This window comes from Sparus aurata, chromosome 22 (assembly GCF_900880675.1).
Source record: "Sparus aurata chromosome 22, fSpaAur1.1, whole genome shotgun sequence".
NCBI lineage: Eukaryota > Metazoa > Chordata > Actinopteri > Spariformes > Sparidae > Sparus > Sparus aurata.
Genome location: NC_044208.1, coordinates 17,717,068 through 17,741,472, shown reverse-complemented (window position 1 = coordinate 17,741,472; position 24,405 = coordinate 17,717,068). Strand labels below are relative to the sequence as shown.

The following is a 24,405-nucleotide window of genomic DNA, read 5'->3' as shown; positions in this document are numbered from 1 at the left end:
AAGGCTTCAAAACAGAACCTGTCTCAGCAGAAGGAAACAAGAGAGGACAGCAGAGAAGAAGAAAAAACAATCACACACAAACACATCCTTTAGATTATTCACAGGATTGAGAGCAGAAAGTCACATTCTTATTTGAAAGTAATAAGAAATGGATCTTTCTTGTATAGGTAAGTCTTAAACAGAGATGGACTCTGTAAAGCTTTTATCCGTGATGGCAGCGGGTCAGTCTAGACTCACTCATCTGAAGATTTTTTTATTTGCTGACAAGGGCTCGCTGGTTCACCTACTTTGTTTTAGCCTTTCCAAAACCAAAAACAGAAGACAAAAAGTATCAGGAGAGCTCTAAGTAGAACTGGGATTGTTAGCATGTCCAGCTAACAGGTTGCTAATGTATGCGTACACGCCCCGTTACAGAGAGAGTTTCAGAGTAAGAGTGTCACAAAACCATAGAAAGTTACAAGTTACAACTGCGTCCTCCTGCCTGTCCCCAGTGATGGAATGAAACTAAGTACATTTACTCAAGTACTGTACTTAACTACAGTTTTGAGGTATTTGTACTTTACCTGAGTATTTCTATTTTCTGCTACTTTATACTTCCATTTTAAATTATTTTCTTTACAAACTGATAAAAAACAAATTCTGATAATGAGAAAAATGCTAAATGTTGCATCTGATAATTGGTTAATGCTGATAATCAATCATCCCATGGTATACAGTACAAGTATACATGTAAACATATGTATAATTTACTTTTACTTACACATTCGATACTTAAATTAATTTAATATCAGATACTTTAAGTCTTTTACTCAAGAGCTATTTGTACGAATGACTTTCACTTTTACCAAAGGAAAGTTTTAACACAACATCTTTGCTCTTACTCAAGTATGCCTTTGAGGTACTTTATACAACACTGCCTGTCCTACACACCACATCTACTGACAGCATGCACATGGCGCAGGAGGAGAGGGGGCTTACTCTGCAGGAGGGAATTAATTACAATACAATATACTTGAATATCTGTCTGCTTTTCATGTGATGGTCAGTAAAATCCCCCAAATTTGTCACTAGTCACGAATAGGGTCTGAAAATGTACAAAATAAGGCAAAACAAGTCAGAAAGTTGGCAATACTGGTTAATGAATATCAGTCACATGGTGTAACAAAGGGCCAATGAGAATGATAACAGAGTTCTCAGCAATCTGATAACACTGGTTAAAATCCATTGTTAGGATTAAAGGTTTATTGTGAAAAGGTTTATTTTTGAATCCCATTCACAACTCGTCAAATACTGACAGTATTTTCAGTATTTGACGAGTTAGGAATGAGAGTCAAAAATCAACTTTCTCACAAATATGACCTTCAGTTTATCTGTAGACTACTGTATAAGAAGTATATGATTTCTGTATTAGCTGATCTAATGTTATGATGTTTCCACAGGGAGTCAGCGCTGCAGTGAGCCGACCCACTGAGATAATAAACAAGTGAGATTAAGGACTCGCACATCACCTGCACCACAGCGCCGTGTAATGATACATCATCAACATGTGACGACAGAGCTGTCTTTGAAGACACAGCAAATTACACTGATGGACAATTGAATCACACACTGGCAAAAAACCCCCAACATAATAAATAAATCATCACTTGTTTTCAGTGAATTATCCTTTCAACAGAAGCTTCACTCAAGCTGAATCATCCCCTTTGAGCGTGGATTTGATGTTATGCAAATGAACCCTGCATATTAAAATGGTTTGAATAAACACAATGACTATTTACTGCATATGTTTCGGTGTGGCCACGCCGATTAATTCGTCAAGTGATTTCTACCAGAAAAAACAATCCTGTCCTGTGGCCCTTTACACCAGTGGCACAGTATGATCACATTCTACCATGCAACCTCATTTTATCTCATTGTTTGCTCTTTTATTTTCCAGTATTTGATGTCCACAGATCAAATGACAATTGGGGCCTCGAATCCATTCTCTTCCTGTCTGGCAACTCCCTCTGCATGCACTATTCAGCAGATCTGCTTCACTGGCAGCAAAACCATGCAGAAGGTGATTTATTTATTAGGAATAACAAAAACCCTGCAAAGCCGTCTCATTGTGGAGCTGCGGACAGAATGGAATGTTTCGTGGGCGCCGCCATAAATCATCCTGCAGGCACAGAGACGATTTGGAGGGGAGGCAGAGGCCGCAGAAATGAGAGGTGATGGCACTGGGACATTCATCTTCGAGTGCAATTCCTCTTCATTAAGAGGATGAGGAGGAACCAGTACGTCTCAACAAGCCACCTACACCCTATTGCAGTCATGTTTTAAAGTTAAAATAAAATCCGATTTCAAATGAAAACTGCACTGTGCGCACACTCTCCTGTCGAGAAGGCAGCATATATGACCTTTATGGCTGCAGGTGAAATAACAGAAATAGACAGCAGTGGGTGGAGCTCTGTGTGCCATGTAGACACAGTCCCTCTGTTTGCTCTTCCACTCTGAGGGAGTAAACTCAGAGCAGTTGTGACAGTGCAAGGGAATAATCCATTATAGAGGAGTTCTTGTTTTAGAAATAGCAGTATAAGTCCCCTTCTCACACAAGCTTTAAAGCTGGCATTGTTAAGACTGTAGCAACCAAAAGGGGCACGCTAAATTTTTAATGTATCCAACCGAAACAATTCCACAACCCCCTCCCTCCAGAACCAAAGCACATGAACGCACCCCGTCAGACTACACTGATGCCAACTGCCTCTAAGTGGTCACTGACCGGCTGACAGACGTGTTAGCGGCTAGTTTGCTACGCTCAACAAGCTCTCTTAGCTCTTTCAGTGTCATACATACATGTACAACAGACATACAACACTGTTAGATATCACAATCACGTAACAAAGGCAGAATAGTAATCACAAATGTGAATCTGAAAAGACTTCCTAGTGCGACAGTTACTCCTTACTGTTGTATGTTGTGTGCTTTGTGCAACGTTAGCTGCTTAACGAGTATTATTGCAGTGCAGTAGCTTTGTTCTTCGGCTCAGGGGCTGTGTGCTTTGTGCTACTCGGTTGATGGCTGAACAACGGGGTCTGTCACTGCTGCTGCTGCTCACTCATCACTTTGGCAAGCAAAAAGTGCAAAGGATAGCGTGCACGCAGGCAGACTGGTATGTACATACATACACAGCCAGGTAGGCCTGTCTCTTCATTCGGGCCGAAGAGATGGTTGGACGGGCTTATTAGAGGCCTGCAACAGCCACAGTGACTGGATTTATTCCTTTTATTTGTCAAAACATTTGATTCTTTTATTGCTGTTGGGAGACCAAGTGATTTCCTATGAGCATAACAAAAAAGTCTTCTCGAATAACGTATCAACCCTAGCTTAAATCAAAAACTCGTACAAAGACTGGTGACCACCCGAAAATTCTGAGATTATCATCATGCCTTCAGGACACATAACCCTCCATGATGTTGTCAAAGGCATTCGACTTAAAGCAACATTATTACTGATGATGTGACATTGCTCTGAAATACTGCACCTGCACCAAAGAGGAGCTAAAACAACAGACACACCAAACAACAAACCAAAAGTTGGGGAGATTCATGCAGACAGGAGAGAATGCAGGAAATATACCTTGAGCCAAAACTGTTCGTGACATTCTCGTCCTCCTTTTCTTCCTCTTCCCTGGAGGAATAAGAGATTCATCCCCAGTTATCATCCCCTGCACATTCACGCTCCATTACCACAGTAAGGACAATTAAGACTGGCTATAGTAGAGAGTGTGAGAATTTAAGACGTAATGAAACATCTTTAAAAAGTTTAATAGTGAAAACCTCTCAACCAGAGATAAAGGGAGCAGCTGGTAATACAAGATATAAAGGGTTTAAATGAGATGTGGCAAGGCTATTTAAAAATTTCCCCACAAGCCCATCAGTCTGGCCAACACCAGGTGGATTAGAGGTGGATTTGTTGGCATGGGAGGAAGTTATTGGCATTTTCTGCAGCACCTCGTTCGCTTTTTTTTGCCAGACAAAAGCCCAACAGCATCCCTGACAAGGTCTGACTGACGGCTCTCTGCAACAACAGCGACTGGATGACAGGTGCAACCTTCACAGCAAGGACGGAAGGCTTCACCTGAGGAAATGGATGTGCTAGAGGTAGATCCACTGAATGCAGAATTTAAGTTTAAGCTTCATGAGTTTGGTGAATCTTCTCATCCCACTTTGATTGAACCCTTTTTCAGTCCCTCTCCACATCTCTTTTTTCTATTCACGACCAAATCCAAACACTGTGTCTGTTATATAACACCCGTGGGATGCTTTAAAACTTTTTCTTGTTTTCTTGGATTGCCTGGAGTCTCGCAACAGCAGACCCTGAAATATTTTTAATTCTACGCCCTGAAACGGGCATTCAGTGTCAACAGACAAAAACAAAAAATGCATATACAACGGCATTCATTCCCACACATACACAATTTTTCTCACCCTCCCATTCAACATGCGGCATAATGATGGACTTAGAGGTCTGGCTGTGCAGATAGTCTCAGTGTAAATCGATACCACCCACAGATTGTTTCACATACTATTCAGCAAAAACACGACAAGCAAACCACAGAGGAGGACCACGTAACTGTGCAAAGAGGAAGAGAGCAGCCCTTGGGGCAGAGGGTTTTTCACTCTGAATCTATATAACCACGTACAGCCTGGGATTAGCTGCCTATTTTTACGAACAACCAAATGCACTCACTGTATAAACAGACCCTGCAACTTGACAAAGCTGTCGATGACAAGCAAGGTTCACAGGTTCAGTGCAGATTAAATCCATTTCGAAATCCCCCAACACATGATGTTGGCTCTTAGACAAACAGGGATTATTCAAGGACAAAGACATCCGCATACAATAGAAGGATCACTATACCATTGTTCCACTTGTATCTGGATTTGTGAAGAACAACAGATCATTGGCCTTACGCCCTGACAAGTGTCATTTAGATTTTCACATTCTTTAAAAAGATAGGGGTATTTTCTACAATAGGAGTACAGTAATAAGTTACCATTCAGTTATAGAATTTATTTAAGGATTTTGCTGATCACTAGCTCCAAGCGACATCGCTGAACTGCTGCTCCCTTATTAGCCAGGCTGCAGCCTCAGATCCTCAGTCAGGGCTTTGCATGCTGTTCTTGAGTCCCGGTGCAAGACCAGAGGCGGTCAAGGCCCCTCAGCTTTGAAAGTCGCTGCCCCCCTGCCCCTATTAGCATGTTAATCATGCCACCGACAATGCTGATGCTGGCCTCAACACATCTATGCTAGCACTAGCATTAGCAGTCAGCATGACTTTCCAACTCACAACAGACAGTTAAAAAGAAAGTCTGAGTTTCAGGTGTGTTATGCAAGAAGCGGCTAATGTAGACCTGAGCTTCATGCAGAAGTCAGGAGCAGACTGCAGAGGTCTGGTAACCTCACTTCGTTCTCAACACCCCCACATTTGTACTCATTTTCAAACTTGTAGTCACTTTTTCACAAACTGTGCAGCAGTTCTCCGCAGCACCTGAAAAACACATTTTGATGTGTGAAATTGGTTCCACACACGTCTGATGTGGCAAATCTGATCTAAAGAACTTAAGATCAAACGCTAGATGTTCATCTGCACCGATTATGCTATAACTTTTGCACAAACATTAACGACAGCGACATCTGCGTTATATATAAACGTGTTTAGAGAATATACTCGGCCTCTGCATCAGTGACAGATGTTGTAACAGTTGGACAGCATGAAGCCTCATCAAAGTATGAGTGTCGCAACCATTTCTGCACCTCAACGCATTCAAGTCATTTTCTAATCCATGTGTGCCACAGTCGTACTGTTACTGTTAATGATCTGTTATAAACTAAAGCACATAATTAAAACACCACATCTGGTTTTGCAGTTGTGCAGTGTGGTGAAATTGGTATTTACAGGCAAATCGACAGCATTTCACAGCCTGGTGGACTGTATCGCAATGTGACAGAGTTAGTATGGAGATAGTTTGTATGATCGACTCACTTCCTGAAGGTCGGTATGGATCCTTGTAAGGATCGTCCAGGAGACGTCCCGGAACCGTGGCTCTGTCCTGACAGCAGGCTGTCGGTTTCGAAGGCGAACATCCCATCACGGTCATCGGGAACGTCCAGGAACTCCCCATCGCTCCACACTCCCACTGTGCCATCCATCGACTGGTATCTTATCTCTATGGTAACGTTGGTCTGAGAACAGAAGGGGAGCAGATGAAAATGATTAAAAACCTTAACTTCCACAGAGGAGCAGCGGTTTCACCTTTAAAGATTTTAGAAGAGAGATCATTTCATCTCAATCATTTCTATTCAAACGATGAAACAAACTATAAAATTGGTGAGCAGATTTCATTATTTCACCTCACCATCATTTCACTGCTCCTGTCCAAATCAAATCCAAACGCTTTATGTCATGTCTAATCTAGAAACTTCTATGGATGCCAGCAATGACAAAAGAATGAATGTTCCTGACACTAATATAATTTGTTTGTTTGGCAGGATGACAAAATGCTTTCATGACTGTCATAACTTATACTCCTTCAGCTGTCAAGATCATTTAAAACATCTTAAAAGGAGGAGCACAGGCTTGTCATATCATATTAACTATTTTCCCTGGAATTATGCCTTAAAATCTTTTTATGTAGCCTTTTAATGAGGTCTCACTCTGTTCAACCTTCAGTGTTTGTCATCTTATCTTTGTGGCTTTGTGTTCTACCACTTTGGTCCATAATAAAACAAGTGTCGGATAGATTGCCATTAAAATCTGTATTTCCCAGAAGATGATCCCTTAAATCCATGGGATCCCTTAAATTTCCATCCAGCACCATCATCAGGGGGACAATTTAATTTATGACCAAATAACTGGTCAAATTAAACGACAGCCAACACCTTAAGGCTTAGTCTGAACTTATCCACAGCAATCCATTTAATTTTGTCTTGAAAAAAAGCTCCCAACAATCAGCGACAAACTTTAACAGGACTATAAATCATTTCCTCTCCCTGGCATTTGCTTGGGGGAATTCAGGCTCACAGTAAATGTTAGCTTAATCCAGGCCAGAAACAAGTGAGACATGCAGTTTGTCTTCGGTGCCTTCTGGGGACTTGTGTTTGGACAAATATTATCCTCCTGACAATGACCTCATCTTTATTACGGAGCAGCCAATTTATTCTACTGACAAAGACGGATGAGGAGGAAAATATAAAACGGGGCTCTCGTTCCCGTTTCTCCCTTCATGTGTCTCTCTCTTCCTCGCATCCTCGCGAGGCGATCACTGTAGTACTCCATGAGGAGTTACATTTGTCGCTATGGCAACCATGCCAGTGTGGCTGTAGGTTGAGAGTGTTGCTCTCAGGTGAATTTCGATTTAGTTTCACCGGTTTCTTCCTTCAGGAGTGTACAACGCTGATATTCTTTTAACTGTGTGTGTGTGTGTGAGTGTGCGAGAAACCAAAAGAACTTGCACATATCAGTGTATGTGCATGTGTGTGTGCATGTGTGTGTGTATGCGTGTCTGTGTGTGTGTAAGCCCTCGAGCACTCCTCATGCTGTGTGTCATCATCCCAGAAACATCACATCAGCACTCCCAGCTCCACCAACACAATTCTGCACCCCGGGGTGCATTAAAACCTCAAACTGTTAAGTTCCCCCGCACACACACATCCCGGATTACCGCCGTACACATGCACTCCCACATTACTCACCGGAAATATCATCCTAAACACTGAGCTGCTCCCGGTTCAGCTGTTTTAAATGTTTCCAATCAATAGAGAATATCAGGTATTAATGACAACAGCGAGCGTCTTAATGTGCCAATGTTGCGGCGCTTGTTGGACGCCGGTGGCTTTATAAGACATATGATAGCAGTTACTTCTCCTACTGCCACCGCTGCAAGTGCACTGGAAGATTGATTTCTCCGTTTAATGTCCCTCTGTTTGCTTGTGAATGCAACGTGCCGGCTGTGAGGATTAATTTCACTCACTACAGAGTCATGTCCTACCGAGTCACGACTACAAACCGTTTGGAATCCAGCTCTCCCTTTCAATCTTCACTTGAACCACGCTGCAGAAGGGACAAAGGAACTTTACTTTAAAAACCGGAGGAATCCGATTACCTTAACAAGTAAAGTAGACTAATAGATTTAAGTTGTTAAAACGTATAATCTACTTTACTTCTGAGGTAATTGGTTTTTTGACTTTTTAAAAGTAAAGTCAACTTTTCACATTTAAAGTTTACAGCTTCAAAGTCAGAAAAACCCTCACAGTACATAAACTCTGTATCGGGCTTGTCCCAGCTCATTACTTAAGCTATGTGAGTTAAATATTTAAACCCCAAAGTCTGTTCTTTTTTATTGCTGCTGCTACCCCAATTTCCATCCGGACAAAACTTTGAAATATCCACCCAAGTTTCAGATGTAGTTCTTAGTTCTCAGTTTTTAAATCTCTCATTACATTTTCCTACTTGCTTCGTTTGTTGTCATGCACTAAAACACCAAGGCAATTTCCTTGTACAGAGAAAACCTACCAGGCAATAAGCTGGATTTTTGTTATTATTCTGGTGAAATGATTATCCAGTCAGCACAGCTAGCTTATTATCTCAATTTTGAATTAGCCAAGGGCAACGACATACAGAAAGAGAATATTATAAACACCCCTCCTGGAGTGCAAGACACGACCTGCTGCTCTCAGACATCACGAGTACTGAATTCTAACGATGATTACACACATGGTGTTTCCTGGGGAGAGCTATAACACAGACACACTCCAAATACACACTCACGTCTGGTCATTTGGTTTTTCTCAGTTGTTAATGCGAAAACAAAAAAAAAGTTACAAATGCTCAACTTTCTCACAGCGTAACCCGTTTCCATGGTGAGAGCAGCGTTTAGCTTTACCTTGATTGATGCGTTGTTGTCGTCAATGAGTGTGTCGGTCAGCTCTAGGTGTCCCTCCTCAGCCACCTTCTGAAGCACCATGCAGAAAGTCCCCACCAGCCTGTGGGGAAACACCAACAGAGAGCCGGTCATCTTAAACAGAAATCAATAAGATCAATACACAAGATTACATCAGAGATTATATGGTGCTTCTCTCCTTTGTTTCTCCTTTGCCGCCCATCTGTTCACATCTGTGTAGATGTAGACACTCACTGTCACGTCACCAGTTCATCCACTTTTCAATTTGCCCTCATAAACGCTGACAAATATCACTTTTTTATTCACCAGCAGCATCTGCTCTCCAGCGCTCTGCTTCACAGTGTGTGGGCCGGTAATAGAGTCATGTCAACAGACGGATGTGTGGTAGGTGGTGATGGATACGAGCTGTGACAGACATTGACAAAGTGCCACACTGCCTTCGTCACCCACTCTTTTACGGCGTGTCACTCCTCAAAGTGATTTGAATGATGTAGATAGCAGCTCAAATAGACACAAACACTTAGTCCTTCTTCCTTTCACCTTGCGTAGCCTTTTTGTTTGTACAGTATGTGGAATTGCTATCGACAAGAGATGAAAAAGTGTGAATCCTCGAGTAGGTGGTTTTGTTTTTCGCTGAGTCAGAGCAACTGTCTGTTGCAATCAAGTTCTGTTGCTGCTTCTTTAATCTCCATGCGATAATGGCATTTTCAGCAAATCAAACAAAGTTGCATTTTTGGGTTATTTCTCATTTACAATGCAATATTTATTGTTTTTGTTTTTTCTACATTAAAACAGACAACTTTCAGAGCGTTCACTGCATAATTTAACACTTACAAAAAGCATAAAACCGCTGCTGAAAAGCTCTCTCTTGGTTAAAACTTTAAAAAAAGTTTAAGTGACGCAACGGTTATAAATCTCTGTGGACACTGTGTAGCTGGTGGTGTGATCAGAAGTCTAACATGCTTGAACTTTTAACCTACGAAATGCACAAGCAATCTTTGCTCCTTGTGACTTTTTCAACTACATTGTTCTGCTTACTCTGTAGCATAATCAGTAAGCAATAAACAGTGTATGTGAATGTTCATTTATTTTATTAATTACATATTAAATAGGTAAAGATATTTTTGACTTATTTTAGACTAGTGGAATAGAGCAATGTTTTCAAGAATGAGTGGCCGTACCACTGATCAGCTGTTGGTGGTGTTAGCACGCGAATGAGTGTAGCAGTGCAAGGCAGAGAAGAAGAAGACTACTGCTACCTGATAAAACACGGAAGTTAACATGGCACAATTTGAAAATCGGCTTTGCAAACATTTATGAGGAGAATTAATTCTACAGACCTCGAGGATACGCACAATTCATCTTGGTTATTTAGAACAAAACTCCTCGGGGGACTTTAAACACATGCATTAACACATAATCACTGTGTATATTCACACTCAACACTGTAGAAGTTGTTAATACCGTGGGGGGGCGCTAGCGAGCACCGCATGGATTAGACGTTCTCCCGGCTGGCTCCGAAACACCCTTGCTAAAATTAGATTTATAATCCATGCTTACGCCACTAACGTGCAATTATGAGCAACTCTGGTAGACACCTGATTAGGGGGAAACCTGCAAACCCAAAATCAGCGGCTAAGAAAGATGGTAAAGCTGTTTTTACAGCTGAAGAAGATGATGAGGCTAACAGTTTAACCGCGCTAGCTAGCAGCACCTGCAGTAGCTCCGACGAGGCCCTAAATCCACAGCCCACACTGGCTAGCATCTTAACAGCTATTGGGAAACTGGAGGAGGGCATGACGACCGGATTCAACACCCTGGACTCAAAACTACAACTGGTCCAAGCCTCCCTGACCGACCATGCTACACGTATCACAGACTTAGAGGGATGTGCCTCCGACCATGAGACCCGCATTTCTGCCCTGGAGGGACGCTGCGCAGAGCTGATGGAAATCAACAGCACTACGAAAAGGAAGCTAATCGACCTTGAAGCTCGATCCAGACGTTCCAACATCATAATTACGGGCTTACCTGAAAAGGCTGAGAAGGGCAATCCGACGCAGTTCGTCGCAGAGTTTCTTCCGCAGCTTTTAGGAACCAATAACTTCCCCGACGGACTCAAAGTGGACCGTGCCCACTGTATAGGCGCACAGTCCTCTCCGGCGCGACGACGCATCATGATCGCCAAAATCCATCATTATCCAGACAAGGAGAAAATTCTCAAGTTCGGCCGCCTGCAGGCTCCATTGTCTTACAACGGCGCCCGGATCAGCATATTCCCAGACTTCCCACCTGAAGTAACTGAGCAACGCCGGGCCTTTGATGGAGTCAAAAAGAAGCTGAGAGATGCAGGAGTTAAACACGGCCTTCTCTTCCCTGCGCGACTGATCTTTACTTTTGGAACTGAGCAGAAAATATTCCAGAAACCGGCTGATGCCGAAAGCTTCATAGACAGGTTTGTGACACCCGCTACTACCACACAGCAGGCATGAGGCACTCGGTCCAACCAGCTCACTGCCATTTCCAGATGTGCAGCGCAAAATTTGTTTGTGGTTTCCCTTTTTTGTTATAACCAAGGACTGCTCAACTAGCCAATATGAGTAAGCTTTATGGACATATAAGGGTGGATGAGGATGTTTTGCGAGCCCACCTATGAGGTACGTTGTGTTTCCTTCATCAACCTACAAAGTTAAGGTAATTAGGCACATTCTTGTGGTGTTCACCTGTCTCTCAATGTTTATGGGGGTAATTATGCGCTGCTTCGTTTGGGGAAGTGGATGGGGGGAGGGATTAACAGTGTTTGTTGTTTGTTTGTTTGTTGTTTTTTCTTTCTTCCCTGCTCTTTTATTGTGGAACAGCACCACTCTTCTTTTCATTATTAGTACTGTCAATATGCCACTATTTCTTAAATACAAATAATGTGCTTTTATGGTCGCAAGTAATTCTCCCACCTCGCCACCCGGCCCAATAACCTTACTTAGCTGGAATGTCAGAGGCCTAAGAACTGGCTTAAAGAGAGGAAAGATTTTCTCCCATTTAAAATCCTTATCCGGGGACATTATTTTTATGCAAGAAACGCACATTAAACACACTGAGCAATGGAGATTGAAATGTAGCTGGATCTCACAAATATATCAATCAACTTTTTCCTCTAAGGCTAGAGGTGTAGCTATACTCATCCGCCGAAACATCCCATTTGAACACATCTCAACCATTTCTGACCCGAATGGTCGTTACCTTATTGTAACAGGCCACATTTTGTCAAGACACGTAACCTTCTTAAACATATACGCACCTAACTTTGATGATCCTGGATTCTTTAGGAGAGTTTTCAATCTTATCCCCGATTTATAAGCCACCCACTTAATTGCTGGAGGAGATTTTAATGCTATTCTGGATCTTTTTACTGATAGATTGTCCACTCGCCCCTCCAACCCTTCTAATTCCACCATTGTTCTAAATAACTTAATTGGCTCCATGAACCTTGTTGACATATGGCGACTGCAGCACCCGACTGATAGAGACTATTCTTTTTTCTCGCACGTGCATAAATCATATACAAGAATTGACTACTTTCTGATAGATGCTAAATTAACTTCTGATATAATTTTAACCAGATATCACAACATCTTAATCTCTGACCACAGCCCTGTTGAATTAAAAATAGACCTCGGCAGAGTAAAGCCCACATTTGATTGGCAATTTAACCCATTATTACTCGATGATAGGCTATTCCACCAACAAACAGCCAACCTGATAACAGACTATTTGTCTCACAATGACAAGTCTGATGTTACTGATTCTACGCTCTGGGAAGCCTTCAAGGCTGTCATGCGAGAACATATTATAGCCTACGAAGCTAAACTGAAAAAAGATAGAGAGAAGGAGATGTCAGAAATAGTGGCCCAACTTTCAGCTCTTGAAAACATCTACTGAACTACCGCCTCACCCTCTATGCTGAATGACATTTTAAAACTTAAATTTAAATATAACACTATTCTTTCTAAACAAGTGAGCAAGATGCTATTAAAAGTAAAACAAAAACACTTCGAATTGGCTGATAAACCTGACAAACTTTTGGTGCGACAGCTCAGAAACATACAGGCTAACAGGGCAATTCGCAAAATTAAGACCGAAACAGGAACTGTTTCCACTGATCCAAAAGAAATTAATGAATGTTTCCATAAGTTTTATGAGGAGCTCTTCACCTCCAAGTCCACTGCAGATATCTCGCAGATTTCCGACTTCCTTCATGCTCTGCATTTAACCAAATTAAGCCCCACAGCACAAACAGATTTAAATGCAAATATTACTTTAGAAGAAATTGCTGGGGCTATACGCTCCTTTCCTAATGGTAAAGCCGCTGGTCCAGATGGATTTGGCATAGAGTTTTATAAAGCATATTTGGACAAAGTCTCCCCCATCATGTTAAGGATGTTCAATCATTCCATTGCAACTGGCCGACTCCCTGACTCTCTATATTTAGCTAACATCTCCTTAATATTGAAGAAAGATAAGGATGAGACAGATCCAGCTTTGTACCGCCCTATTGCTCTCCTTGGCTGTGATCTTAAGGTGTTTACGAAAATACTTGCAAACAGACTCAATAAGTGTATTGCAAGTATAATTCATCAGGATCAAACTGGTTTCATTCCAGGCAGATTCTCCTTCTTTAATGTCAGGCGTCTGATGAACATTATGTACTCCAATTACAGCAAAGATTCCAAAATTTCCATACTAGCTCTTGATGCAAAAAAAAGCTTTTGATCAGGTTGAGTGGAAATATATCTTGGCCGTGATAAAGGAGTTTGGTCTGGGCGATAGCTTTGCTGCCTGGGTTAAAATGCTGTACGCCTGCCCGTCAGCCTCAGTCACTACCAACTATGACAAATCACCTTCCTTTTCATTACATCGTTCTTGCCGACAGGGTTGCCCTCTGAGCCCACTGCTTTTTGCACTGGCAATAGAGCCCCTTGCCGTGGGCACAAGAAATCATCCCTCTATCTCCCCGCTGATTTTAGGTAAGGTTGATCACCGCATCTCGCTCTATGCTGACGACATAGTTTTGTTCCTCTCCCACCCCAAGGAATCACTACCTCCTCTGTTAGCTCTTATTAATAAATTCGGGGAACTCTCAGGTTATACGATAAATTGGGAGAAGAGTGAGTTCATGCCGCTCAAGGGTGAACTGAGCCCATTGTTTCTCAAAAACCTACCTTTTCATATCGCTGCAGTTGAAATTAAATACCTAGGAGTTGTTATCCCCAAAGATCCCAAACTGATTTATAAGCTGAATTTCTTGAATATGATAGAAAAATTAAAATCTAATATTGAGGCCTGGAGACTACTACCTTTGCCCATGTTAGGTCGCGTCAACGCAATAAAAATGATGGCTCTCCCTAGGCTTCTCTACCTCTTCCAAAACTTACCTATATTTATACCAAAAGCCTTCTTTAAATTACTAGATTCTGTTGTTTTTCCCTTCATCTGGGGATTTAAAGCGCACCGCATCGCTAAAAACCACATAACCAAGCCTAAACTTATGGGAGGCCTTAGCCTACCTAACTTCCAGCACTATTACTGGGCGGCAAACTCCAGAGCATTAATGTACTGACAAGATGCACTCCCAGGCAAAGTCTCTGCCTCTACCCCTTCATGGCTGGCGATCGAGCAAGATCTTCCCAAAAGCTCTCTCCCCGCTCTCCTCTTCTCACCAGCCAAATTCTCAACACCCATTACAGTCAACAACTTTATGGTTACCAACTCTTTAAAAATTTGGCACCAATTAAGGAAATCATTTAATTTGCCGGACACCTCTGTTCACAGTCCAGTGTGCTACAACCATGCTTTCCCCCCATCACTAACTGACAGCACTTTCGCTCTTTGGGGTAATAAAGGCATCACAGCTATTGCAAACCTTTACATCAATAATACTTTTGCTACCTTCGCCCAGCTGAAGGACAAATACTTCCTCCCAGCTTCACATTTCTTTCGTTACCTTCAGATCAGAGATTACGTTCGCACCAATATATCAAATTTCGAATCACTCCCACCTCCCATTGAACTGTACACTTTTATGAAACAGGCCCCTCATTCAAGGAAACTTGTCTCTCGGTTTGTCGGTCTATTTGCATCACATAACCCAATCTCCACACAGCATTTAAAGGAAGCCTGGGAGACCTTGGTGTGACGATTGGTGATGAAGTCTGGGAGGCTAGCCTTAAGGCTATTCATACCTGCTCTATAAATACCAGACACCAGCTTATTCAATTTAAAGTAATCCACAGATTACACTACTCCTGCACTAAACTACACTCTTTCTACCCTACTGTCTCTCCAATTTGCCCAAAATGCAAGTATGCGGAGGGCACCTTGGGCCACCTTTTCTGGTCTTGCCCCAAAATAAATACATTTTGGTCAGATATTTTCAAGTGTCTTTCGGAAGTGCATAACCGTGTTATTGTACCTGACCCATTCATCGCCATTCTGGGCACGACCCGTCTCCCTTCAACTTTAACCCTTCTGCAACAAAAGGCAATACAGTACTGTGTGGTCATTGCTAAGAGGAATATTCTTACCCTTTGGAAAAAGGAAGAGGTGCCTACTTTCGGGGCATGGCTGGCAGAGGTTACCAATTTATTGCATCTTGAGAGGATTAGATACACTACTTCCTTTCATTCTGTGACCTTTGATAGAATCTGGCAACCATTTCTCTCTTACCTGTCGAGAGCGGACTAAAGCATTAATGTCATCGTGTTTGTGCATGCAGATGTATGGACATGGTATGTATATGTGCTGTCATGTATCTGTGTGCATGTGTGCATCCATGTGTATGTATATGCATAATATACGCACATCCCTCTCTCGTACTATAAACCTTCATCTCATAGCTGGCGCTGTTTTTTTTATGTTAATTGTTGAACTCTTTAATCGCAGGGTTGTTGTTGTTTTTTGTTTTGTTTTTTCACATTTTTTTGTTTTTGTTTGTTTGTTTGTTTTGTCTTGTTTTTGTTGCCTGCCTGTTTCCTTCAGAGGATAGGGTATGGTAGAGCCTTTTATTTTTGTATTCTTGTATTAATGTCACATGTTTGTATGTTTGTTTGTTTGTTTTTTGTACGTAATCTTTGAAGTTTGTCTATAAAAACTGAAAACCTACAAATAAAGTATTCAAAAAAAGTTGTTAATACCGTGACAGCTGCTAATACTACCGATCCTTCTGCGAATCCACTCTGTAGCCTTGGATGCTTTCAGGTTATTGGTTTGGTTTGTTTGTTCAAAGCACTCAGAGCTCAGACCAGCTGTTATAATCCACCTCCCCTGTGTGGCCTTCAGTTGCACGGGGCCTAACAATATACTACAAACAAGAAGCACTACAAAGAATAGGTTTGAAAAACTTTAGTGAGACAGTTAGAGAAACTGTTAATGGCTGTAGCACATCAGAGGGAACGCTATCTGAAAAAAGCTCACATTGTGCAGTTCAGGTAGGCAAACATTCAGAGAGCTAATCTCTTAAAGCACATTTCAGCGCGAGGCAGCAATTCTCAGCCACTTCTCTTCAACTCTTATCAATGCCTGAAGGACAAGCAGCTCAGTGGATGGAGACTATTCAGTGGGACATTCATTCACACGACACACTGAATGAAAAGGTTTATATTCATTTACTGTTCTGTCTGCTTTGACTTGAAATTTGCAGGAAAAAGTTTGCTCTGTTTGAACCAAAAAGTGAAGCTGAAGGTTGCAGAGCCTCTGTGTTCTGACTCAAAACCCTCACGCGATGGTTACTGGATTTACCAAATTCTGGCCTGTAAAGAGTGTTCTTATCAACATCCAAGCCGTATTTTAATTTGTACATTTTTTTGAAAGCTACAGTAAAACAGTAAGTGTCTGCGAATCAAACAAACACTGTTGCCTTGTGTCATTCAAGGTAATTAAACCAACATTTATCGGAAAAAAGCGCTAAACTGTCAATAAACGGTCGTATTAAACCATCACATCGTCAAATCTGCGATCTTGCCTTGAGCTTAACAAGTCGTGACCTGTGTTGAGCAAGTAACTCCTAAAATGTAGCGTATTACATATTACTACTTTAAAAGTAGTTTTGTTTCTTTATAATAATGCTGTCCGTCCAGAGGAATGAGTGACACTACTTTTGCGTTACTGTCACCAAAATAACTGCAGAAGGACGACTTGGCATTTAACGAAGAGGGTAATATTGTTTCGCTACCATGACCTCAGATTGACCTGTTCTCTACTGACTATAAAATCTTTGACCGGCATTCAAAACATATTGTCTATTGTAATTTTACCGATGTGAGGATGTGAGTTCAGCTGCGTTTAGAAAAGATTACTGACCAAGACGCCGCTCTTTGCAAAAACTGCGTTTGACTAGAGCTCATTTGACTCCCAAACTGAGAGCGCTCGGAATACTCCAGAGGGTGAAAGCTACACAGAAAAGGGCTGGGACACTTCAATGGACACTAGCCTTACATAAGCATTGTGAGTACTTCGTTGTCACGGTTGAATAGAACATGACCAGGACTTCGTGTTGCTGTTAAATACGAGGTTATTAGAAACAAGGTCCATTTCTGCAAGCTGCTCAAGGATCCTTCATCGAACATTACAGTGGGAAGAAACCCAGTCCAGTCCCCATTCAGCGAGCCAATTAGAGCTGGTGAATAATTTAAAGAGTTTCCCCCAAAACAGTGTGTTGTTCGCAGAGTAATCAGTGACACGCCATGAACCTGCAGCACAGCCCACACTGAGATACAGCCATATGTCATTTCAACTATAATGGTTCCTAACACACACAAACACTGGTAACATGTCAACCGCAAATGCAGCCGTGTTGTTAAATTCATTGCATTCATGACATACAGGATAAAAATGGTTTAACAAGACGATCATCAGGTTGAACAGGCACACAATCACTTAGCTGGATGTGAGTCTGCAGGGAGAGATTACACCACAAAACGATCAATAGCTTACCACACACACACACACACACACACACACACACACACACACACACACACACACACACACACACAGGGATATAACAACCACTGGTACAGCAGCCAACGATCACCAACAAGACAATAAAGACTGACGACCAGATGAGAGACAATTGGTTGAAGACAGCTGATGTCACACAGCTTTCAATCAATCAAATATAAATCCTGAACAGTTGTTTTTTTCCTTCTTCCTGTTTTTTATCGATCGAACACGCCAATTTCGAGTCTCTGCAGTGCCAGAGAACGTACTGTAGGCAGGTCTGTGCCATATTCCTGAGCTGACAGCTATCCTACCTGCACTTTCTCCAATAAGAGCAGTTTTTCAAGTGTCAATATATGTCCTTCAAGCAGCAGCTGCGACTTGCCAGCACTCACACGCATTTTCCTCAGGAAATGAATTCTCTCGGCTCTCTCCCTTTTTTTTTTTGTCCTCAAACATGTTTTTTTTTTTTTTTTTTTGCCCACTAGAGTTGGTGAGGATGTATTAAAGCTTCCAGTAGGAAGTGAGGCTGCACTCGCCAGAAGAGCTTCAGAACTTAATAACGAGGTAAGTTTAGACTTCCAGAGCTTGACTTCACTTAAATCCGAGTTATGAAAAAAAAAAAAAGGTTTGTGCTTCCCCTCAGGCGCCTGCAGATGCTTTTTTTGTGAAAGCGCATATCTGCCAGGCTCCCCACTGAATTACTCCACGCTCAGCTTTACAGGCCTGACGTGACTCAAGAAGCTCTGTGGGGATATCAACGGTGTTCAGCAGTGAACTTTTTCCCTCTGAGCAATAACACCGAAGACCCCCCCCCCCCCAGCCACACTGTACAATTGGCTCTTACTTCCCTGGTCAGCGGAGATCAATATGTCCAGAGCTACTTAGGAAAGCAAATGGTCTGTCATTTCCTTTCAGCCATTGTAACGTGTGTACAAGCGCTGAATAATTGAACCGAGCAGGGCCTATCATGTTCTGGCTCACTTTTTAGCACTTCAAAAGGTGGCATTCATTATTGATTGAAGTTCTGCAAACAATTTACTTTCATCTGCTTTATAATTTAGAGCTCCCTTCCCTTTCAATTTGTTTTATTTTTTCTGTGTCAGCCCTCCAGTTGCTTTTCTTTTTTTACAAAATCGACGCGTGACTATGACGAAATCTCCAGCTCAGGTGAATTTCAGGAGCTTTGAAATGCAAAATATTTTTATTTTCCCACCCCTAAGTCAAACAGGGCTTTTTTCCTCACAGTTGTGCTAATCCAGCACAGCTGCCGGTAACTCAACTGGAGGACGGTGTGAAATGGAAACGTCGTGGCCGACAGGTACATGTGATCTGGCCTTTGATGAGCCGAGGAGAAGCCAAGCGCTATGTCGATATCAGCGGGCCTACAATCATATTAAACACGAGAGGATTCGGCAGACTGGTGTTCACTGGTTTTCAAGGATATATATCTATTGATCTGCATGGACACAATCAATACTCGAGCATGCAGACACACACACACATAAGCACAACACAATCCTTTAACTGCAAGTAATAGAAAAAGCTATTAAGACTCGTGTTTTGTACAATTGGTGTCCATCACATCTGTGCGTGTGGTCAGATGCAGTATTGTGCCTCATTGTTGCGGCTTCATGGCGGCTGTGGTGACGGACGAAATTATTATAAAAGATCACATGTAAACACGATATGATGCACGCTTGGTTTATTCACATGCCGGGTCTGTGGGAAAGTGAGAGGCAGGTGGGTTTTTTTATGATCTTTGGCAGGAAACACAACATTTAGTTCAGTGTAGTGTCCATCAGTTTACTGCATTTACATGAAAGAGTGCCCGGTGTCTGTTTTTAATATCACTGCATTGATTGACTGTATCTTATCGAACGGCGGATCACCTATACCAGCGCTTCACCACACAAAAATGATCAAAAAATCCAATATTGTCATAAAGCCATCCTGCTCATTGATTTGCAGCTCACTAGATCTATGATGATAAACAGCTGCACATCATCGACAGTAGCACCTGAAGCGCAAGACAGATTTGTTGAAGCCGAAGCAGCAACACAAACTCCTCTGAGTATACAAGAGGAAGAATGGGACGATGAACAGATTGACAGAAGCAATGAATAAAGTACCGTCCGGCCTTATTGCCTCCACCAAGGAGGTTATGTTTTGACCCGTGTCTGTGGTACACTGGTTTGTCAGCAGGAACACACGAAATACTCAAATACTTGGATGGTGGATCGTTCTCCGTCCAGAAAACTGTCTCCCTTCATCACCGACATGCAACCATATGCTCGTATCCCCTCAACATGTCTGTAACATAGCTGTGTTCAGCCTCACTAGCTTGAAAGAAAGATTAGCCAGCTAGCTGTTCTGAGGAAGCTCAGCAAGTAAACACAATAACAACGGCACGATTGAGAGAAACACTAACAGCGGTCCACAGAGAGGAACCACTGCCCCAAGACATGGAGATGCACCAACTAACTTCTTTTAATTTTCCGTCTCACATGTCGCAATCGCCAACATCTCTGCCCTACGGCAACTCTGAGGGGACACACTACTTCATCGTGCCCTGGTGGGGCACCTTTTAAATCATGATGTTACGATGATCACGTCTTTGGGGGATGACTGTCAGCCACGACGACTGACGATGATATTGTTCACAGGCCAATCCTTAAAAACAGTCTGAATTAAAGGGGATTGTTGAGCCATGATGGAGGTATGCGCTCTAGTGAGTGCCATTCTAGTTTGTTTATCGACCCACAATAGGAAAAGCTTTCATCCTCAATACAGCTGTCAATGTAATGACAAAAGTCAAAGTCAATGGTCGTGCCTGCAGCTCTGTGAGGCTGCATTTGGGCAAAGTGATCCAAGCTAAAGAATACTCAAGCTTAGCAGGTTTAATATTTACCACATTCGTCATGTATAGTTATGTATGTTAACATGCCTACATTTGCTATAATAACAATAAAGACACAGTACACCTAAAGCTGAAGTGAATGTCATTTGATCTGCAGATATTTTGCATGGAGTAAAACCAAATATTGAAGATCTGTCCGGAGCTCAAATTCATCCCTTGTAGGATGTGAATGTCTGTGCCACATTTCATGGCAAACCATCCAGTGGTCGAGAATCTAAATAAACGAAAATGTGCATCTGGTGAAATAAAATATTACGTAAATAATAAAAGGTACAAGTCTGCAGTGTTCATTCCAGCGCTTCAGGCAAGAGAGAAAGCCAAGATAAAATTCAACAGAGGAACAGGTTTATGTTTAAGCTTACATTTTCAGACTAAGCAACAAATTGCTGAGTCCGTGTACAGAATGACAGGATTATAAAACCTTCTTCTGGAGCCAGAAAAACACTGCTGACGGGCTTCCAATGAAAACCGTAAAGATAAACAGACACCCGCGAATGAAACACAATAAATTGGTAATGGGGTAATTTGATTTAGTGCTGAAATCAAGAAGGGGGAAGGCAGTCTTATCTTTCCTCAGAGGAACCTGTCTGCAGTAAAACTCTGAGCCAGTTTCTAAGATAAAACAGTGAAAAAGTCAAAAAGCCAAACACACTGATATTGACTACTCACTTTGAACACAGAACAGAGAAAGCACTTCAAAAGTGTTGCAGATCTTTATATGTATTTCAATGGAGCTTGCAGAGCTTGTGTACCAGCAGAATTTTAAAACACGTACGGTTCTGTCCGATTGATCAGTGACATTCAGATGAAACCACAGAACAGTTGGACTTTAGTCTTTCATACGTTGTTTAATAATAATCTTGGGCTGGTAAACTCATCTTCATCTATCTCATATTAATTGTCTCATTACAACTGGGGCTGTTTCTTTGGTGCTATACTGCCAAGAATTACACAATACTACATAAATATAGTGCAGAATTACTCCATGTATTACTGTAGGCAGGCTTATCTAAAAAGAATCATTCACAACAGAGAACTTCTGACTTTTTCACTGCCTGAGGGGGGAAGGACTGTAGTTGGGACACACACCACATTTAATAGCATGAAATATTGTGTAATAGCTCCTATTTCAGAGTTAATGAATGAGCTCTTTCCACCAACGTATTTCTTTCTTTTGGTTAATTATGCCTGACCTATTGCACTGTTCTTTACTTGGTCTTAACCAAAAAGCTTTCAGGCTGAAGTCAGCAGCCATTCAGGCTTTTAAATTTAGAGACACATAAACTGTGTTAGGCCTATTTACATTGCTTGCTACATTTAGCCACCAGTGTTTCATCCCTTTCATTACTTAAACAGTTTTTCCTGTTGAGTGTGGAGCCCATTTATGAACAGGCAGTTGGTGACACTGCAGAACTTTTAGTGTCGATTTGAGCCACACGATCTTCAGTCAGCGGCCTCTTACTGTTGCAGGTGTTCAGAACACAAGCCCATGTTCAAACAATGACATAACACTCAGGTCTGCAAATTTGACAGCCTATAAAAAACCCCCATAACCCTCCACGGTCGTTTATAAAACTGTGACACGGCACTTTTGTCGTACTTAGTTTTAACCATTGTGCAAAACTTTCACCACCATTTATTGTATGGTACAATAAATTCAAAGTAGTAAACTCAAAGCAGAGGGATACAGCCTTGTGTAATGTTTAAAATGCAGCAGGATTCATGAGCTGCTCGGAACATTCTGTTGTACTGTTCAGTTATCGTTTTCATACTACACTGTAAAAAAAATTCTGTAGAATTTACGGTAAAATACTGGCAGCTGTGGTTGCCAGAACTTTACCGTAGAAAATACGGTCACAATGTAATTGTAAATTTCACATTAGAGAACTGTTATTTGTTTACGGTAATTTGCTGTAAAAATAACAGTTATCATATAAACCTGTTTACGGTAAATTCTTTTAAAAATAACACATATAATGTAAAACTAATTACAGTCCATCAGTGAAAAAACAAGGTAAAACTGTAAGATATATTACGGTATTTTATTGCAAAGTTCAACTACGGTAAAATACTGGCAGCTGTGGTTGCCAGAATTTCACCGTAAAAAATATGGTACAACACACATGGAATTACAGTTTGTTGGCGTAGATTTTACAGTCAGCAAATGCAAATGGTAAATTATAAAGGAAATAACCAATTAAGCCCATTGTAAACCAAAGTACAGACTATAATTGATAAACTTTAAGAACATCTCTTTGCATATACACATTCTCTTTGAAAAACAGAACTTGTCCAGTATACTCACAAGGCAGTGTTGACATCTTCAAAAGACAGTGTGTGTCCATACATATGAAGGATAGTCCATGGTAGAAGAAATAAACGTCATGAAAAAAGGAGCCACTTGCCCTGTGTTGATCAACACTAATGAGTCACTGAGTCCAGACTTGGCTGAAGAGGGCTCTTAACATGGAGATGGTGTTCAAGAAACTGGAACTTAAAGCATTCAGCAGTCACCAGTTCTGCTTGAAGACTCATGTGTTGTCCATCTGGTGTCCACTGTAGACTGGCATGATCCTCTCTGCAGCCAGAAAAAAGAAACAAAGCAAAGGTTAGATTGATGCAGTGCCTGAGCATGATGCCTACAGAGATAAATTCAGCCTTCTGCTGTTAAACTGAGCTCCAATGAGCTATACATAGAATGAAACCAGTACTCTGGAATATAGTTTTGCAGGTCATCAGGAGTATTTCATTTATTTTATTGTATTAGTGTGAAAAGTAGAAACAGTCACTTTTTTTAGGACTAAGTGATCATCACTATTTGTTTCACCCTTGTCGAATTGCAGCCTAAATCCTGAATCCTGTCCATAATACTGATTTTTTTTTTTTCTACTGTATGTTTGTATGAAGCTGTTGGCACCGTTCACTTGAGGGAGATCGATTGAGTGTAGTTTTTTTTTTTTTTTATCAATTTTTATTTATTTGTTTTAGTTATCAATGTTAACAATGCATTGCAATACAATCCCCTCTGGATTATAGAGAACAATAAAGAACAAAAAACAAACAAACATAAAATACAATCATCAAGAACAGAGCCTGTATATAATTATATAGAGTCAAGTCTCTCCTTATATAATAACCATTTCTCCCATCTTTTAGCAAATAGGTGTTCTTTCACTTTCAACTTGTATGTGAGATGTTCCATCGCTTGTATATCGTCTATAATTGACATCCATTGTTTGTTACAAGGGGGGTCAGTCTTGAGCCAGTTTTTAGTAATGGCCTTTTTCCCAGCCACCAAAAGAATCTTAATCAGATATTGGTCTCCTATATGCACCGATCCATCCAAATGTCCGAGGTACAGAACAAGACAAGACTTAGGAATAACATATCCCAGCACATTGCAGAGAACTGAGTGAACATTCCCCCAGAAGGGCTGTATATTTGTGCATTTCCAAAAAATGTGTGTGTGGTCTGAATCTATGTCATTACACAGTCTCCAGCATGGCTGGTGAGTACCCAACTGTTTGCTTTTGATTCTAGGTGTGATAA

General features: G+C 41.4%; 1 protein-coding gene across 13 annotated transcripts in view; it reads right to left on the bottom strand.

Annotated features, from left to right (window-relative positions):
* otofa (otoferlin a) overlaps positions 1-24,405 on the bottom strand; it is a 105,610-nt gene that overhangs the window by 43,523 nt on the left and 37,682 nt on the right. For 10 of the 13 annotated variants that reach the window (XM_030404790.1, XM_030404792.1, XM_030404801.1 and 7 more), the window contains 3 exons: positions 8,928-9,027; positions 6,029-6,228; positions 3,619-3,669 (listed from right to left, as the gene is read on the bottom strand). In XM_030404790.1, the coding sequence (XP_030260650.1) occupies positions 3,619-3,669; positions 6,029-6,228; positions 8,928-9,027 (351 nt within the window). The remainder of the gene's footprint in view (positions 1-3,618; positions 3,670-6,028; positions 6,229-8,927; positions 9,028-24,405) is intronic. The other 3 variants (XM_030404800.1, XM_030404795.1, XM_030404798.1) reach the window with 1 other exon arrangement.